The 19,753-nt window shown below is 44.3% G+C and overlaps 1 protein-coding gene across 1 annotated transcript in view; it reads left to right on the plus strand.

The window, feature by feature from the left end:
• NAA15 (N-alpha-acetyltransferase 15, NatA auxiliary subunit) overlaps nt 1-19,753 on the plus strand; it is an 89,045-nt gene that overhangs the window by 3,348 nt on the left and 65,944 nt on the right. Inside the window, exons 2-6 of the mRNA XM_069743965.1 lie at nt 9,727-9,811; nt 12,153-12,257; nt 15,034-15,191; nt 15,966-16,100; nt 19,076-19,229. Of these exons, the coding sequence (XP_069600066.1) occupies nt 9,727-9,811; nt 12,153-12,257; nt 15,034-15,191; nt 15,966-16,100; nt 19,076-19,229 (637 nt within the window). The remainder of the gene's footprint in view (nt 1-9,726; nt 9,812-12,152; nt 12,258-15,033; nt 15,192-15,965; nt 16,101-19,075; nt 19,230-19,753) is intronic.

Genomic DNA, 19,753 nt, shown 5'->3' on the forward strand with positions numbered 1-19,753 from the left:
ATTGCCTAGCAAACATGCAATTCCTGCATCTGTTTAACAGCAAGAAAGCATGCAGCCGCAGGGACTCGCACATATTACTAGAGCATAACACCGTATCCGAGCACGTCCGCTCATCACTACTCGTTACCAGTCCCAAAGAGTAGAACTGAACCACGGGGAGCATGGCGTTCCTACACTGGCTATAGGGGACTGTCGGCTGAGCTCGTAGTTGGACGTTTGCTGACCGTGTGGCTATGATCACTGATCCATAACTGGAGGTATTGTCTGGAAGTCACATATTGCTCTTGGCTGGATGTGAATATTCATGCCGTGAATAAGACGTTTGTCAAAACGCGTAGGCTAATGTTGCTGTAGTGTCATATGCTGCTATGTGTTGATGTTCACCAAATATATTTTTTTATGGTACACCTACGGAACATTTTTTAATCATGGATAACTAAATTCTATTTTTTATACAAGTACCTGCACCCCGCTGGATTATTCCCCATGTGTGCATAGAATTTATTGAACGCCATGAATCCGCACGGTTCAGTGACCACATGTGGATTCACCTGTGTTCAGTAGAAGGCAGTGCTTTGGACGCATCGAACATACGCTTCATCAAAATCGATGCTACATTCAGATCATGGGCTCCTGGCCTTACAGTTCCAGCAAAGAGGATGGGATTTAAAGAAATATCATGCCCACTGTGCTTCTTTTTAAGGCTATGTGCACACGTTGCAGGTTTAGATGCGGATCCGCAGCGTTTTTGGCCACACGGATTCGCATCAAATCCTCAGTGTATCGCACAGCCAATGTTAATCTATGAGAAATGGAGATTTGTTGTGCACATGCTGTGGAAAAATCCGCCCAGAAACGCAGCATTTTTTTTCCCCGCAGCATGTCATCAATTCTTTTTGTGGATCTGCAACGTTTCTGCACCCATTGACTTCCACTCAGTCAGGCAAATCCAGCAGCTGATGTGGGTGCTAGAAACGCTGCAGATCGGAAGGAGGGAAATGTGTGGGTGGAGACTGTATGTGTCTTCGGGGGTCTGCGTGTATGTGTGTGTGCTGGTGTCTGCGTGAATCTGCGTCTTGTTTTGCTGGGCTCTGTGTGTGTCTTTATGTAGGCAGGCATCGTCTGATGGGACTACTGGTCCCATCTGGCTGTATGCCTATTACAGTGACACAATTAGCCAATGATGGGAAAGTAGTCCCAACATCTGGCTAATGTGTTGAATGTTAAAAAAAAAAAAACATACAGTACACATATAGTAATACTTACCATATAAATCTAATCCCTGAAGCCATCGATTATCTGCAAATAAAATTAAAATAATAAACAAACAATATACTCCCTGTGTCTGACGTAATCCAATTAACGAGTGTCCCACGACAATCTCCCGTGGAGAGCTGTCACATCAGCAAATGTGACTGCTCTTCAGGAGCTCCGGTGATACAATGACAGAGATAATCCTCCGCACTGTATCACTCCGCCGCTGACAGGTAACCTGAGTTCACCTGTCACTTGTGGCACTACAGCGTGAGAATTTTCTCATGGCTGTAGTGCCTTAAAGGGAACCTGTCACCCCGTTTTTTGAGATTGAGCTATAAATACTGTTAAATAGGGCCTGCGCTGTGTGTTCCTATAGTGTATGTAGTGTACCCCGATTCCCCATGTATGCTGAGAAATAACTTACCAAAGTCGCCGTTTTCGCCTGTCAATCAGGCTGGTCAGGTCGGGAGGGCGTGGTGACATCGCTGGTTCTTCCTCAGCTTTACGTTGGTGGCGTAGTGGTGAACAAGCAGCGCGCGATCTGCGCTGTCATCCCTTTCGTCGGTGGGGGCGGCCATCTTCCTGGGGCCGCGCGTGCGCAGATCGAGTGCTCTGCTGCACGGGGCTTCAGGAAAATGGCCGCGGGATGCCGCGCGTGCGCATTAGAGATCGCGGCGGCCATTTTCCCAAAGCCGAGATGCAAACTCTGCTTTGGGAAAATGGCCGCCGCAATCTCTAATGCGCACGCGCGGCATCCCGCGGCCATTTTCCTGAAGCCCCGTGCAGCAGAGCACTCGATCTGCGCACGCGCGGCCCCAGGAAGATGGCCGCCCCCACCGACGAAAGGGATGACAGCGCAGATCGCGCGCTGCTTGTTCACCACTACGCCACCAACGTAAAGCTGAGGAAGAACCAGCGATGTCACCACGCCCTCCCGACCTGACCAGCCTGATTGACAGGCGAAAACGGCGACTTTGGTAAGTTATTTCTCAGCATACATGGGGAATCGGGGTACACTACATACACTATAGGAACACACAGCGCAGGCCCTATTTAACAGTATTTATAGCTCAATCTCAAAAAACGGGGTGACAGGTTCCCTTTAAAGTGAACTCCGATGATACATTGTGGGAGGGTTATCTCCGGTCAGTGTGTCATCGGAGGCCCTATAGAGCGGTCACTTCTGCTGATGGTACCACTATATATGGGAGAACGTCGTGGGACACTCGTTATTAAAGAGGGACTGCGTCAGAACAGGGAGTATTTGTTTTTGTTTGTTTTTTTAAATTTTTTGCAGGTGATCAATGGCTTCGATTGGATTTGGCGTGGAATAAAAATTATGAAAAAATGAGTAGTGTTTTATTTAATTAAAATGCTTTTTTTCTGGCTGTCTTTTTTTTAACCAATTAATAACTATAGGATTAATAATGGATAGGCGTCTTATTGATGCCTCTCCATTATTAACCAGGCTAAATGTCACCTTACAATCAACGGTGACATTAACCCCATATGCCACCGCTACATGGCAGTGGGAAGAGAGAGGCTAAAGGTACCGTCACACTCAGCAACTTTGTAACGAGAACGACAACGATCCGTGACGTTGCAGCGTCCTGGATAGCGATCTCGTTGTGTTTGACACAGCAGCGATCTGGATCCCGCTGTGACATCGCTGGTCGGAGCTAGAAGTCCCGAACTTTATTTGGTCGTCAGGTCGGCGTGTATCGTCATGTTTGACAGCAAAAGCAACAATGCCAGCAATGTTTTACATGGAGCTAACAACCAGCGAGAACGAGAAGTGAGTCGCCGTTACGTCACTGGATCGCTCCTGCATCGTTCTGGAGCTGCTGTTTGACGTCTCTACAGCGACCTAAACAGCGACGCTACAGCGATCGGCTCGTTGTCTATATCGCTGGCAGCGTCGCTGAGTGTGACGGTACCTTTAGTGCAAGAATTGGCGCATCTTACAGATATCCATGGCCCCTTCCTATGCAATGAATATCAGCCCGCAGCTGTCTGCGTAGCCTTTCTGGTTATAAATTATATATTTTTATATATATTTTTTTTTGGGGGGGGGGGGAGGGGTGTCTTTTAAATAGCCAGTAAAGGCTAAATATACAGCTGCGGGCTGATATTCATAGCCCGGGAAGCTCCATGGGTATTAACCCCTTCCCAGGCTAGAAATATTGGACATCGGCTTTCCCTCTCTGGCGCAGAAAAGTGTGCGGGGGCCCACGCCATTTTTTTGTTTAAATTAAAGATATTTTGTGCAGATTTTGTGTGTGTGTGTGTCTTTAACTATTTATGTACCATTTTATCTGTCTCATATCTATCTATATCTGTCTTATCTATCTCTGTGTCTGTCTGTGTGTAAACACTATTCTTCCATGGAGTATGTAAAATAAGAGGACAAGAAATTACATCACAATTTTTTTTTTAAATAATAGATCTTTATTTAGGTTACAAAAATGCATCAAATTCGCATTAAAAACGCACAGATTTTTACCTGCGTTTTCTGCCAAGAGGTGCATAGTCTGCAGAAAATTCTGCAGGCAAATCTGCAACGTGTGCATATAGCCTTAGGGTATTTGCACACGTATTTGTAAGGGCTGTGGATTTTTCTGCAGCGGATTTGATAAATCCGCAGGGCAAAAACACTGCGTTTTTCATGCGGATTTACCGCGGTTTTTGTGCGGATTCCTCTGCAGTTTTCTATTATGGAGCAGGTGTAACCGCTGCGGAATCCGCACAAAGAATTGACATGCTGCGGAATGTAAACCGCTGCATTTCCGCGCGTTTTATTCTGCAACATGGGCACAGCATTTTCTGTTTCCCATAGGTTTACATTTTACTGTAAACTCACGGGAAACTGCTGCGGATCTGCAGCAAAATCCCCAACGTGCGCACATAGCCTAACACTACATAAACTGACCTTTTGGTGCTTTCTTTTTTTTTCAAATCCACAGGATGTAAAAGGTGAATTCCCTATTTCTGTCAGCAGCAATCTGGAAGAATTATGGTATAATCACTAAGTTTAATTAATTTAGATGTGGAACACCACTTTTTCTGGGGTCAGACAGCCCCTTTGATGTTCTTTATTCCTGAGATTTGCCATGTGCAGTTGAGACTTGTGAGTGGATTCTCTGTTGGCAGAGGGCTGCAGCTTGTTACTGAGAGGCTGCTTGGTGTGTGGTCAGTGTCAGCAATACTTCCCTGTATACAGCCATCTATAGCGTGGCCCCACAGTATTCCTGTGAATGTAACATTCTGATGTTGGATATGTCCGACTTATTGGGTCCATGCCCCGCAGTCGCTGCTGTAGTATTATTCGCGCTGAACACAACATGGACGTTGTCCTTTTCTTTTGCACAGTAAAGTACTGTAGGTTCCTAGAGTAGTGCGTATTATTTGAGGGGAGCCTGGTCTCCTTCCCCCACCAAATAACAAGGGTGCAGTGTGAGCGTAGCACAGTGCCGTGTGCTGCTAGCAGGCTGTGCCCCTTATTCATCCCGGGTTGGCGCTCTCCATGAGCCTGAGCACATTCTGCTTCCTGCTCATGTCCCTCTCATGGGAGGCAGACACAAGCCTCAAGTGTTGGAGCAGCTGGGATCCTGCTGGCTCAGCATCTTCTGCATCCACCCACATAGTGCATTGTCTCTGCGCATTATGACATCAGCATGGACAGGTATGAACTGCTTGGGACTTCTTCTTTTTTTTTTTTTTTTCCCTGCCCAATCCTCTTTCCTTTCTGATATATATTTTTTGATGTCGCATTGCAATCCTCGGATTGGCCATCGACTTCATAGAAATACATGCTATCACGCTCAGGTCATAAGAGTCGACAGCCAGTAAGGGGTTAATCGGCCCCGATCAGTTCCAAAACCGGCCGGGGCCGATACTGGTGGGTGTCAGCTTTCATGTACGGCTGACACCCGTGGGAATCGCCGCGGCCGGGTGACGATATTGCCTTATTCCCCATCGCTGTTTTAAAACGGCAATGAGGAAATAAGTGCCCTTTACGACCACCATTTTAATGTTTATCGGCGGTCGTTAAGGGGTAAAATGTCATATGACGCTTCAGCCTTCACAGTATCAGCCAAGCAAAACTATAGTGTGAGAAGTATAGATTTTTTTTATTATGCACACCCCTGGAACTCTTAAAGGGGTTGTCCACTACTAAGAAAACCCCTTCTTGTATAAATGATCAGCCCCGATATAAAAATACAGCCCATACTCCCCTCCCGTGCCGTCCTGCAGTGTCCTTGTGCGGTGTGGTGACACGTGACTCCGGGGCCTAATCAGCGTCACTGTCCCCGCTTACGTATGGATTGAATATGAAGAGGAAGTCCAGTCTGACGCTGATCCCTGACTTTCTCTAAATGTTCAATCCATACTTAAGCGGGGACGGTGACGCTGATTAGGCCCCAGAGTCACGTGTCACCACACCGCACAAGGACACTGCAGGACGGCACGGGAGGTGAGTATAGGCTTGATTACTTTATTGGGGCCAAACATTTACTCCAAGAAAGGGTTGTCCTAGCAGTAAATAGCATTAGTGCATGAAAATAACAGAAAGTACTTGGCTAACATCATTTGGATTAAAAAAAAACACATAAGCAATCCACTTAATCACTGTGACCCTATTCATGATGGTCCTAACCTCTAGTATTAAAACCTATCCATATGTCAAATGACCTAAATGTGATCTAGTTCCAGAATCAGTCTGTCACAAGGGCAGCTGGATGGCTGGGCACCTTCCCATAGAAATCTATGGGCTCAGTTCTGGCATTAGTTTCTGTGAACACATGTACAGATGGAGGCATACAGGATATCTGTGTTATATAGATAAAATGGCACATTGCCGCCACTGGCCAGAAATGTCTTGGATCTCGTGCTGAGTTAGGCTGCTTTCACACATCAGGTTTTTTGTTTCAGGCTAAATCCGGCTCTCGGGAGAAAAAACGGAACCGGAAAAAATTAAAACCAGATCCGGTTTTCCCCCCCATAAACTTGTATTAGCGCCGCATGGCCCAGCGTTCCTTCCGGTTTGATGCCGGATCCGGCGTACACTCGATTCCAGCGTCTGGAAAAAATGTCTACTGTAATGTTTTTTTTGTCTCTGGCGAAAAAGCCTGAAGCTTCCGACTGTTTGCTAGAGTGGAAGCCTATGGGTGCCGGATGCAGAAAATGGCGGATCCGGCGGCCTGATCCGGTTTTTCAAACTGAGCATGCTCCAATTTTTTTTTATATCCATTATTTATCTAGATAGGCTAGCCGGATCCATAAAAAAAATTGATCCGTCGCATCAGTTTTTCACAATCTGCGCCGGATCCAGTTTTTCCAACATTCGCCGGATTTAGCCTGAAACAAAAAACCTGATGTGTGAAAGTAGCCTAACGAGACGTGCCATCACCTCGTAGCAGTCGGACACAACATGGTGGCTTAGCGGCTGTATGATATGAATATGCAGGACACAACAATCGGACTAATGTCCTGGGAACCCCTCATATATGGAGCCAGCACTTGTGGGCTGTATTTTTAACCCTCCACCTGTTTTCTCGTTGGTCTCCACTTACCACGTCTGTAGCCCATTCAACTGTGCGCAAACTTTTCATGTAAATGTTTATATTCTCCACATTTCCTGTAATACATTTAAAATTAAATGTAAAATGAATTGTTAAAAATAATCCTCTCCTGATTGTCATTTAGGAGTACACTGTTGTGAGAGGCGAATACTTCATAGTTGCATATGATGTGTTTTTATATAGCTTCAAGGGCAAGCTATTCTGTTATCACAGCAGAAAGCAAGAAGTCTGCCGCCCGCCCGCCCGCTCTCCATACATTGAGGACAGACCTCGCCGCGCTGTTCACTTCCTGCACGCGGTACAGTAGGGAGCCATGTGCTGCCCAAGGTGAAATCTTTCTAATCTTGCCCATTCTGCGGTGAACTATAGGATTGTCCTCTGGGATACAGTTTTCTTCAGGCCAATCTTAAATGGCCAGAACACATGGACTAAACAAGCAGCGGAATAAGTGTACAGCAACATGGCTCCCAAAATCACGCCCCTGTTGATACAAGGGAAACTATATCACTGCAGAACTGTGGTCCATGTGTTCTTTACATTCAAAAAATGCATATGTAGGGTCTAATGAAAGGGACAAGCCGAATTTGGTTTTCAGAACTGCTTGAAAACTGGTCTGAAACCAGGACTGTGGAGTTAGTAAACCAAATCTGACTCCTCAATACCCCGACTCCCCAGCACTGGTCACTACTGAGCATGTGCATAAAGTGCAGCACAGATTCACCTCAACTAAAGACCGAGATCCAGAACAGACATTTATAGGACATTTTATAACTTTCCCAAATGAAAACATTTACAGCACACCCTGCATTGTACTACTGTACCCATTTATTATATATTTCAGGAGTTGGAGTCAGTCCATTTTATACCAACCCCACAGCCCTGCTTGTGGCAATTGTAGAAAGTCTATAGCCCCAGATTTTTTGTTAAGTCATTTGTCTTGTTTGGTCGCCATTGTTTTGTGGCAAAACCTTCAAGGAGGTGCACGCGTTTTTTGAATTTTGTGCAAAATAAAAAAAAAAAAGTCTTTATCCTTGTCTTTTGAATTTTTGCAATTTTGCAGCACATTTTACAAAATAGTTAAATTGTTACGCCGACATAACAGGCATACATGAAATCGCTCTGGGGGTAGTACTGGGGGGAATAGAGAACATTTGCACCAAAACTTGTGGCTTTTTAAAAAGTCACAATTGTTAAATCAGCCATAAACATCTGCAATTCTTGAAACTACCCACAGTGGAAAACTAAGATAAGAAAAATGGACAGTTCCTATAAGTTTGGAGAAAATTGTCAAAAACAACACAGGCCCAAAAGCAATAAAGAATTGGACGCCATGTGCTGTCGGTATGACCCGGTCCTCAGCGTGCAGCCACCTATGACTGGTTGAACGTGTCCTCATAATTATTCTAAAAGATCTCTGCTCATTACGTTTTGTCTTTTGTACATTACCAGTAGAAGTTACATCAATGCCCCCCCCTAAACACATAGCTAGAAAATGACACCATGTTAAATAGCTGTATCTACCTGCCCCCATGCACATCTACACCCGGTGTGACACTGCATGCATGTGATCTCAGTGACCACTGCCAGACTCCATTGACATTTGTTGAACTTTTCTGATGATGTGTGCACTTGTCAGCCATTGTGAGGGTCATATTGATGCAGATGTAAATGATCTGGATGTCGCCAGGTAATCCCTTTAGGCAGGTTCACACTTGAGTGTGATGCGAGAAACTAGTGTGAGTCTTTCACATACCCAGCACTGCCGCCGGCACTCGGGAGCGGAGCGTGCGGCTGCATAGAAATACATACAGCCACGCACTCTGGTCCCGAGTGCCGGCGGCAGTGCCGGGTATTGATGGGAGAGACCCACACGAGTTTCTCGTATCACACTCGCAAGTGTGACCCCGGCCTAATGTGTACAATCCTATTCTGCCCTCACATTCTCCCATCAGAAAAATTGTGAGTCCCCCATACACATGAGGTGGGCGTCTTGGATTGTAATGATTTTCTTTATTGTGCATAGGGGTCTTGTGTGAACGTTTATGACTAGAATGGTTTTTAGTCACAAAATGCCAGCATTTTTTCAGACTTACATTTAAAAGGTGGGGTGCAGGTTTGCTTAAGCCCCATTTAAACCGCCAAGCGAACATCCTTCACATGCTGTGATGCCTTATTAATATTGCACAGTTTTTAGACATGCCTCATGTACTCCATTCGGTTCAGCCTCTAGTTGTGGATATCCCTGATCTGTCCCAGGTGAGGTTTTTACTGTCAAATGGGGCCCGATTCACCAAGACTGGCGTTGTTCACACCACTCTTGACTAAGGCATGCTGGAGTTAGAAGCGTCTGATCCATGGAGACGTGCACTCCTCTTCATGAATCTGGAGTGTCTGACGAGTGGTGAGCCCTTTGGTGCACCACTTCAGAAATCCTACTCCAGTCAGGGACTGGAGTGAGCTATCCTGTGTATGGAACGTCACTGCTTGTCATGAATTAGATGAACTGTGGCGTCATTCTCCTGCCACATTGCCGGTCCACACCCACTTTGGCCATTTGGCAGTGCTAGAAGAAACTGGCATGAAAACGCCAAAGTTGCAAAATTTGGGAGCAATTCTGAGTTGTTTTGGACTTTTCAAAGCTTTTATGCTAGAATACTCTCTTGACAGCTTTGCTGAATCTTGCCCTTTGCCTCAGATAGAGTGCAAAGGTCTGGTCATTTATAACCAGAGTTGGAAAAGCCTGGTGTCCTGAGTACAGAGCAGAGACGTTATAAATGAGGACAGCACAAACCCATCATCGGATCGTACTATTATTTACTTATGCATCACCATTGATTCCATGGTGCTGTACATGAGGGCTGATGCCTAGATTTCTTTGTGTTTTCAGAGATGTTACGAACACAAGCAATATCGAAATGGGTTGAAGTTTTGCAAACAGATACTGTCGAACCCCAAGTTTTCTGAACATGGAGGTAACTATGAGCTGTGTGATTTTAGAGTAACCTATTTACATGTTCTGCTACATTGTATCATGTGCATGTTACTACAAAATTCCACATGGGAAAGAGCAAGACAAATATGGATGGGGATGGCAACGGCAACTTTATATGATGATATGATATCACTGTTATGGGAACTTCTTTCCTTGGCCCCGATCCAATTATCCCCAGTAAAGTAAATGTTATTCAGCTTTGTCACAAAACAGACCTAAAAGGCATAATGTTAAATAGTGGACATATGCTAGAACTGCTGTCCCCTTTCAGAAAACTTCTCCTTATTTGCACAGTTCGTTATAAAAAAAACAGGCTGCTTTACATTTTTGCACACTTGGTTATGGAAAAAGATGACAGCTGGTATCGCTGGAAACTGGGTTATATGTAAGAATTTGATTGATCTCGGACGCATAAGCCTTGGCAAGGTTGTTTCTTTTCAGAATAATTTTGACATGCACAGTTTGTCATTTAAAAAAGAAAAACCCGCAAATTACAGTGTCTCTCCCGCCGGCCGTGTCTCTCCCGCCGGCCGTGTCTCTCCCGCCGGCCGTGTCTCTCCCGCCGGCCGTGTCTCTCCCGCCGGCCGTGTCTCTCCCGCCGGCCGTGACTCTTGCCATCTACATAAGCAAAGCTGCTCATTCCAGTGATTAGCTACAGTGAAAACAACTGGACATCGCCGCTGCAGCCAAAGAACTGAGAATTCGGCAGCAGCGGAGACACTGCTGTGGACCTGGGAGTGAAATTAAAGCACAAGGTTTTTTTTTTTTTTACAATGAACTGTATATATCAGAAGTTTTTTGAATGGAGACCACCTCTCCAAGGCTTATCGCGTGCCTGAGATTAATCGTAAAGTCTTACATGTAATCTAGTTTTCACTCATAAAAGCTGACATCTTTTTCCATCTGTAAGTCGTTAGACAGGAAGAGCATTAGATTTAGCAATGCCTCGTCTATGAAACCTTTAGTGGAGATGTCTGCTCCTGAAAAACTACTCCTCCTAGCAGGCTCCTGTCAAGGTGTGCAGGGTTTTGTAATTTCGCTACAGGAAGAGTGTCACATAATGCTGAGGTCTGGAATAGTGTGTGACATCCCTCACCAGCCCTATTATTCATTTCCAATGCATCTTGACAACCAGGGCCATATATACTCTCTGGGCAAGCTAGTTCAGCTATGCGGGGGGACAGGGAATAGGGGGATCTTGCTGTGACATTTTGGTCATGCAAGAGTGTTCTTGCCCAGGGACTCTTTGCTGTTAGTGTCCATCCCAGTATACAGCAGGAGTGGCTTTTCCATTTACTCTTAATATATACACACACACACACACACTATATATATATTATTAATTACACTATTAATATATTATATATATTATTATAGAGTAGATGGAAAAGTCAGTGTAGAGGGTGATGACATTGGGTGCATGTACGTCCTAATACAAATGTGTATGTATATATATATATATATCTATCTATCATGTGCTGCCCCCATCCTGCACCCCATTCTGTCATGTGCTCCCATCCTGCGCCCCCATTCTCTAATGTGCTGCTCCCATCCATATGCCCCGCATGCTGCTCCATAAAGGTTGATGACCCCCATAAGAATCTCCATAGTATTATATGCCCCGCATGCTGCTGCGATATAAAAAAAAAACATTAACCTATCGTCACGGGGGGCCTGAGCAGGCGGGGACACCGGCGCGCTATGGGAGTCAAATGCCGGTATCGCAGCTGGCTCAGGCCCCCAGCACCTGTCCCCCGCTCCACTGCTGCGTGCCGCTCCTTCAGGGTCCTCTGGCTGTGACTGTTCAGTCAGAGGGCGGCGCCGGCACGCACTAATCGCGTCATTGCGCCCTCTGACCTGAATGTCACAGGCAGAGAACGCAGAAGGCGACAGCGGTGGAATGGGGACAGGTGAATATAGCATACTCACCCTCCTGGCACATCCCTGCTTCTCCGTCGGAGATCGCGGTATGCGTTCATTGCTTAAGTGCTTATGCATACCGCGATCTCTTCTGGGCTGCGTCCCTCTGTGGGGTCCAGATTGCGCAAGCGTTTGCGCTTGCACAGTCTATAAAATGGTGGGACAGAGTGACGCTCCCAGCGTTATATTATAGATATATATCTTTCACACCCACATGCAAAACATTGACATGGCATAACAGCCATTCCCTGCCTGCACTGCTATAAGTCTTCTGGCAGCCGTTTAATCTTCATATTACTACATACAACTACATGGTGAGTTGTTGTCAATCCAGTTTTTCATTGTAATTGTTATTTAGGTATTTTTACAAGTGAATCCACATAACGTTTTTTCCCCTATAGAAACACTAGCAATGAAAGGACTGACTCTAAATTGTCTTGGGAAGAAAGAAGATGCTTATGATCTTGTACGCCGTGGACTAAGGAATGACCTCAGAAGTCATGTCTGTATCCTTTTATGCATTTTCATATTCTATAATGTAGTTGTGAAACTGCAAAAAGCAATATGTGAATGGTGTTCTCTGCAGAGGAGATTTGGATGTTTGTCACTAGTTGGTAACCAAAAAAGTTACTATCTTTTTGAGTTTTATTTTTAACAACTTAAAGGGAATTTGTTAGTAGGATCAACCTCCTAAGCCATCTACGTGGGCACGTAGATCTAGATAATAGAATGTTGAATAAAATAATACCACGTTTTTAGAATATGAAAATGAGCTGTTAAGATCTACGGGTTGGACATGTATCTCCCTGAGAATGAGATGATGAAAAGTAAAAACTCTTTAATTAAAGTACCTTGTATGAAGAAAGTCCAAGATAACACATCATATTTGCTGCCTTGTACACTGGTAACTACTTATCAACTTTTTGCCTGAATCCAGAGAAATCCAAATCATGTTTTTCCCAATATGCAATTGAGCCGATAAGTACTTTTTTCACACCCACTGCACTTAACCCCATGACACAACGTTTTGTTACTTCACTCCTTAGGCTGCCGTCACACTATCAGTATTTGGTCAGTATTTTCCATCAGTATTTGTAAGCCAAAACCAAGAGTGGGTGATAAATGCAGAAGTGGTGCATATGTTTCTATTATACTTTTCTTCTATTTGTTCCTCCCCTGGTTTTGGCTACAAATACTGATGTAAAGTACTGACCAAATACTGCATGTGTGACGGCAGCCTAACAAATAATCCAGTTCGTCTTTAAAGTGGAAACTTATTAATTTCATAATGATAAATATCCAAATACAGATGTTTTAGACTCTTGCCAATGCATTTTGAAAGGTTTTTTTTTGGAGTACTATGAGTAAGGCTACTTTCACACTAGGGTCGGTACGGGGCCGTTGCTATGCGTCGGCCCGATGCAAACTGCGAAAAAAATGAACAACGGGGGCAGCGGATGCAGTTTTACAACGTATCCGCTGCCCCATTGTAAGGTCCAGTGAGGAGAGGGCGGAGTTCCGGCCAAGCATGCGCGGTTGGAAATGGCGGACACGTCACACAAAAAACGTTACATGCAACGTTTTTTTTGTGCCGACGGTCCGCCAAAACACGACGCATGCGATGTGTGGCCATACGTCGCAATGCGTCGCTAATGCAAGTCTATGGACAAATAACGCATCCTGCAGGCAACTTTGCAGGATGCGGTTTTGCGTTTTTTCTCCAAAACAACGCATTGCGACGTACGTCACACGACGCTAATCTGAAAGTAGCCTTAGAAGTGTTAAAGTTTGAAACACACAGATTTTCAACTCTGACTTTTGTTTATGTGGATATTTAGAATTTTGAAATAAAGAAGTTGCCGTCTTAATGGAGGATTGTGTCCAATTTGCTTGATGTGCTGCCGGCCTGCAGGTTTTGACTGATGAGAATGAACGACTGAGAACTGTAAAGGGAACCAGTCATGTAAAATAGCGCTATTAAAGGGAACCTGTCACCAGGTTTGCCCCATATGAGATATGGCCACCGCCTTTCAACCCTGAAATACAGCATTCTAATATGATGTGCCCCCTATCCTGCCTGCAACAAAAGAAAAACGCTTATACGAGTGGTGTCGCTGGTTTTAGCCCAGCATTTCCCTTCTTTGTTTGATGCTGTCCTCCTTCTGTGCTTAGTGTTGATGCATCCCTACGTCATCCGTACAGTCTACCCGGCCTCGCACTCCTGTGCAGGCTTACTTCTCTGTTCTGACTAGGGCAGAGCTAAGTTCTTCAGTGCGCATGTGCCAGAAAAGATCAAAGAGCCCCACAACATGCTCACTGCAGTAGTCAGGGCAGAGAAGTACGCCTGCGCAGGAGTGCAATGCCGAGAAACACTGTATCGAAGCCTAAAAAGAGGATGGCATCGAAGGAAGGGAAGTGCCAGACCAGGACGAGCGACTGTCCCGCAGGTGGGTAAGGCTGGATCGAGGGCATACACAAAGCATATTAGTATGCTGTATATGAGAAATGAATGTACTTCATATGGGGCAAACCTGGTGACGGGTTCCCTTTTAACCTGCAGATATGGGTTTAATATGGAGGGTAATAGCGTTCTGACACTGTGCAACGCCTGCACTGAAAGCCCCGCTGCTGGGAGGAAATGAACTTTATTCCTCTTTCAGTCACTGCGGTGGCGTTGGCATGGTTTCAGTCATCCTTATGTGTATAACGAGAGTGGTAGCTGTAACTCCCCCCGGCACTGACTGACAGCAGGCTCTGCATTAGACTGAAACCATGCTGGTAACACTCATGACCGGAAACCAAATGCCACCGGAAGGAATAAAGTTAATTTCCTCCCAGCAGCGGAGCCCTCAGTGCAGGTGCCACAGTGTCAGAACGCTATTTAATATGCAGCTTAACGCCATATCTGCAGGTTAATAGCGTTATTTTACATGACAGATTATCTTTATATTGCCATTATTAACGCCTCCCTCTGAGTAAAAGCTCAGTGTATCTGTAAATAATGTACAGTGCATGCCCATATAAACTATTTAAGGGGGTTGATCTTGCTGAGAGATTTCCCCCTAATGTGCTGTATTTATGATCTCATTAGTCCCTGTAACCCATTTAGAGGCTAGTTTTCTAGTTTCCTATTATTTGAGAACTTTTCAAGCTTACAGTGGGATTACACAATATATAAAGCCGTTCTCTATACAATGCGTCCCATTTCTATATTCTCATTGTAGCACTTATTTTATGTTGTGCGAATTTTGAGTCCTATTTGCCTCAACTTTGCTCATCCAGGCTGGCATGTGTATGGGTTATTACAAAGATCTGATAAAAAATATGATGAAGCCATCAAGTGTTACAGGAATGCTCTGAAATGGGATAAAGACAATCTGCAGATTCTGCGGGACCTTTCTTTGCTTCAGATCCAGATGAGGGACCTGGAGGGTTACCGGGTATGTGCAATTTTCCTCTACTTCTAAGTGACTTTGAAAGTTGAGACTAGTTAAAAATGTTCTTTATGATTGTAAAAGATTGATTCTTAAAAAGTTTATCTGAGTATGTAAATCAGTGCATATCTTTTGCACGATTGGCCTAAAGGAATTACTTGATCTGCCTTAGGCTACTTTCACACTTCCGTCTTTTTAGATCCGTCACAATGCGTCATTTTGGGGGAAAAAATGCATCCTGCAAATGTGCCCGCAGGATGCGGTATTTTCCCATAGACTTGTAATGCTGACGGATTGTGACGTATGGCCACTTGTCGCGTCCTTCGTAGACTGGATACGTCGGTATTTGGCGGGCTGTCGCAGTGAAAAAACGTTCAAGGGAACGTTTTTTCATACGTCGTGTTTTGCATTTTAAACTGCCCCCTCCTCACTTGGAGTTTACTATGGGCAGCGGACGCGTTGAAACACTGCATCCGCTGCCTACATGGTGCAGAAAATCGCCAATGTCCGTCGGCACGTTGCGCCGACGCTTTGACGGCCCCGTACCGACGCAAGTGTAAAAGAAGCCTTACAAGAAGCAGCCATAGACCATGTCACTGTACGCCCCCCGTTCCTGCATATTATCCAACATCAGTGCAGTGTTTTATGTAAAGCCCAAACTAAATTGGGCTCTGATTTTCTAGCTTGGCACTATTCCTGCTATTTCTGTTTGCGACATGCACTGTGCTGTATAATGAAGATTTTGAAGTAGTGTTTTCAAGATCTAAAAATGTTTTTCAGGAAACAAGGTATCAGCTGCTGCAGCTCCGGCCTGCGCAAAGAGCCTCCTGGATTGGATATGCGATTGCATACCACTTGCTGGAGGATTATGAGATGGCAGCAAAGATTCTTGAGGAGTTTCGGAAAACTCAACAGGTAAATGACTGTTACTTCTTTACATCCACATTGCCTGCTGTGCTGAATAGATAGCTAGCCTTGTATGAGAAGGAATTCTTTCATCAACGTCCTTATAACCTGTTGCCTGATCTTAAAATGTTTTTAAACTTCTCTGCTGAGACTTCTGAGAGGTTCTGGTGGTCAGAGACCCCATAGAGAAGTCAGATCTTTTATTCCTGGCCTTGCCGTGCCTGATAAGCCCTTGGTATAGTGTTCAGGTTGCTTACCGTTTCAATCCCAGTGATCTGAAGATATAGTAAGCAACTTAACTTATTTTAGTATGAGAAAGGGGAGCGATCAACGACTTACACCTGTGTCATGGATTAATTTACCAGATACCGAACAAGTAACGTAAATCCCATGGCACTTGTTCGTGGGCTTTAACCCTTTGCTATAGTAAATTTACAGTGTGGGGCTAAAGTGCCTGCTCCCATCAGTAAGGCTATGTTCACACTTTGCGGATTTTGCTGCGGATCCGCAGCGGATTTGACCGCTGCGGATCTGCAGCAGTTTCCCATGAGTTTACAGTACAATGTAAACCTATGGGAAACAAAAAACGCTATGCACATGCTGCGGAAAAAACTGCGCGGAAACGCAACGGATTACATTCCGCAGCATGTCACTTCTTTTCTGCGGATTTTCACCTGCTCCAATAGGACACTGCAGATGAAAATCCGCAGAAGAAACTGCAGTAAAAACCGCGATAAATCCGCAGTAAAAACCGCGATGGGTTTTCACTGCGGATTTTGGAATTCTGCTGCGGAAAAATCCGCAGTGGAATCCGCAAAGTGTGAACTTAGCCTTACAGTGGGGAAAAAATAAATGTTCTTCAGAGAATTTGAATGATCTCTAAGGCTACTTTCACACTAGCGTTAACTGCAATCCGTCACAATGCGTCGTTTTGCAGAAAAAACGCATCCTGCAAAAGTGTTTGCAGGATGCGTCTTTTCTCCATTGACTAACATTACGCGACGCATTGCGACGGATTGCTACAAGTCGCAACCGTCGCGCGACGGTTGCGCCGTTTTTCGGCCGACCGTCGGCCGCAAAAAACGTTCCATGTAACATTTTTTGCAGCCGACGGACCGTCTTTTTTGACCGCGCATGCGCGGCCGGAACTCCTCCCCCACCTCCCCGCACCTCACAATGGGGCAGCGGATGCGCTGAAAAGCAGCATCCGCTGCACCCGTTGTGCGGCGGAGGCAACGCTAGCGTCGGTAACCTCGGCCCGACGCACTGCGACGGGCCAGGCCCGACGCTAGTGTGAAAGAAGCCTTAGAGTGTCAAATTATTAAAAAAATAAAAATATGTATAAAAAATGTGCCCCCCCCCCCCCAAAAAAAAAAAAGTAGTAAGCCTGAATGACAAAAAATAAACTTTTTTTATTATATAAAACACATTTTATTGCATATATAACAAATATTAGGTATCTACATGCCCATAATATGTGGAGAATATGTCCACATTAAGTGTAAACATAAACTAATATTTGTGTTGCAAAGAAAAGTAACAGAAATTTCAAAGTAATTTATATGTACTCCACAACAGCGCTAAAATATTACAATTTGTCCCACATAAAACAAATCCTCATACAGCCTTGTAAATGGAGAAAAATGATTTCTAAAAGGGAAGAGGCAAAATCAGTGGAAAAAATTGGCTGGTCATGAAGTTCCATCCAGAGGGTTGAAAAAGCCCACTAATATCCTTTTTCCAGCCATTTATATATGCAATAGGGTATTACAATATGAACTGAAGACCCTGTTTTGTTTCAGTGTGCGCTGTAAATCATTTTTTTTTTTGTACAAGGGTGCTGGGTAGACTGTTGTAGAAAGCTGTTTATAATGTCGATTATTTAGGAATTAACTTAAAAAATAACTAGCAATGTTCACAAGTGTTTGCTTTCAACTAGAATAAAGATTTATAAAGAGAAATTAGCGAAGTTTTGTCCTACATGGAGATAAAAGTTCCTATGTATATTGTGTTCCTATGTAGCAGGACCTGCCCACAGGATCAGTGATAACTAGAGACTCGATTTGCAGGACACCGGTCCACAGGGCCAGTTGAGTAATTTGTGGCTGCTGGACAGACGGCCCGCGGACCTCCTCAGCTATTGCCATTCTCTTCTCTTGAATAGCTGAGACTGGCGCAACGTTGACTGAGCATCATGCCGTAATGATGACATAGTGTCAGCCCAGCTAATCAAAAGACGATCTGTCAATGCTGGAGGTAAGGAAATATGCAGGCCTTCCGTCCAACATCCACATATTACTGACCTGGCCACAAATTGACTCTCCTTATTTAGTGGTAACTCCTAAATTAGTGGAGATCCAATGGCTGGGATCTCATATCTGCAGAACAAGGACTTCTTCCCCCACCCACACTGAATGGTGTGCCAGTGGGCATGCTTGGTCACTACTGCATTAACTCTTTATGGGATTGCCAAAGAAAGCTGAGTGCTGTAGTCGACGTGCTCCAGCAGTGCTATAAACACTATAACTGCAGACGAGCATGCATATAGCCACTCCATTCAATATGGTGACAGAAGTGCTCGTTGTGGTAATGTTTGGCTGTCTCAGCAGCTGTACCCCTCACGATCAGAAGTTGTCACGTATCCGGTGAATAGGTGATACTTATATTACTGGAATACTCCTTTTAGTTTCACTCTTCCACAGTGTGGTTTATATGAAGTTTTAGCCCATTATGTATATGTAGTAAATTACTGGTGACAACCGTGCCATTCCACAACCGGGCTATCGTTATAAAAAAATGCAAACTACAATTGCTAATATAAAAAATTATTGACTAAATATAAAGATCAAAACTTTCGTTATATATTACAAATTCTTGAATTGGAGTTTGGGGTTCTACTGGGTATTTAGTGGAAGAGCAGGGTCTTGATATGCTTCATTTTGATCTAAAGGCCGTGTGCTTGTCCTCTGCTTTGTCCTCTGTAGACCTCACCGGACAAAGTTGACTATGAGTATAGTGAACTGCTGCTCTACCAGAACCAGGTTCTCCGAGAAGCTGAGCTGTACAAGGAGGCATTGCATCACCTCTGCACCTATGAAAAACAGATATGTGATAAGCTGGCAGTGGAAGAAACAAAAGGTGCTTGTATAGCATGCAATTTGTGTGTTTACCATTCTGTAATTACTGGTACAATATGTATATGACTAATGTTGTAAGGTATCATGTTTTACAGCATGTAAATAGTTCTGTGTATACTGTATTGTCTATTATTAGTGACATTTACGTTAACTCTTCTATCACAAAACTGTGCTAGGACAAAAAGGCATCTTTGAACATGAGACATTCTGATAATGATCTATGCTAAATTTTTAATTTAATTATAGGTAATGTGGCCAAATTTAAAATCCAGCAGATTTGAATTTTAGTCGACTGTCATGTTAGGCACATTAACTTGCATGGCGCAGTCCAACCACATAATCCATCATTAGCTACAGTGCCTACAAGTAGTATTCAACCCCCTGCAGATTTAGCAGGTTTACACATTTGGAATTACCGTAACTTGGCATTGTGACATTTGGACTGTAGATCAGCCTGGAAGTGTGAAATGCACTGCAGCAAAAAAGAATGTTATTTCTTTGTTTATTTTTTTTTTTAAATTGTGA

The sequence above is a fragment of the Ranitomeya imitator genome, chromosome 1 (assembly GCF_032444005.1).
Source record: "Ranitomeya imitator isolate aRanImi1 chromosome 1, aRanImi1.pri, whole genome shotgun sequence".
In the NCBI taxonomy this organism is placed as follows: domain Eukaryota; kingdom Metazoa; phylum Chordata; class Amphibia; order Anura; family Dendrobatidae; genus Ranitomeya; species Ranitomeya imitator.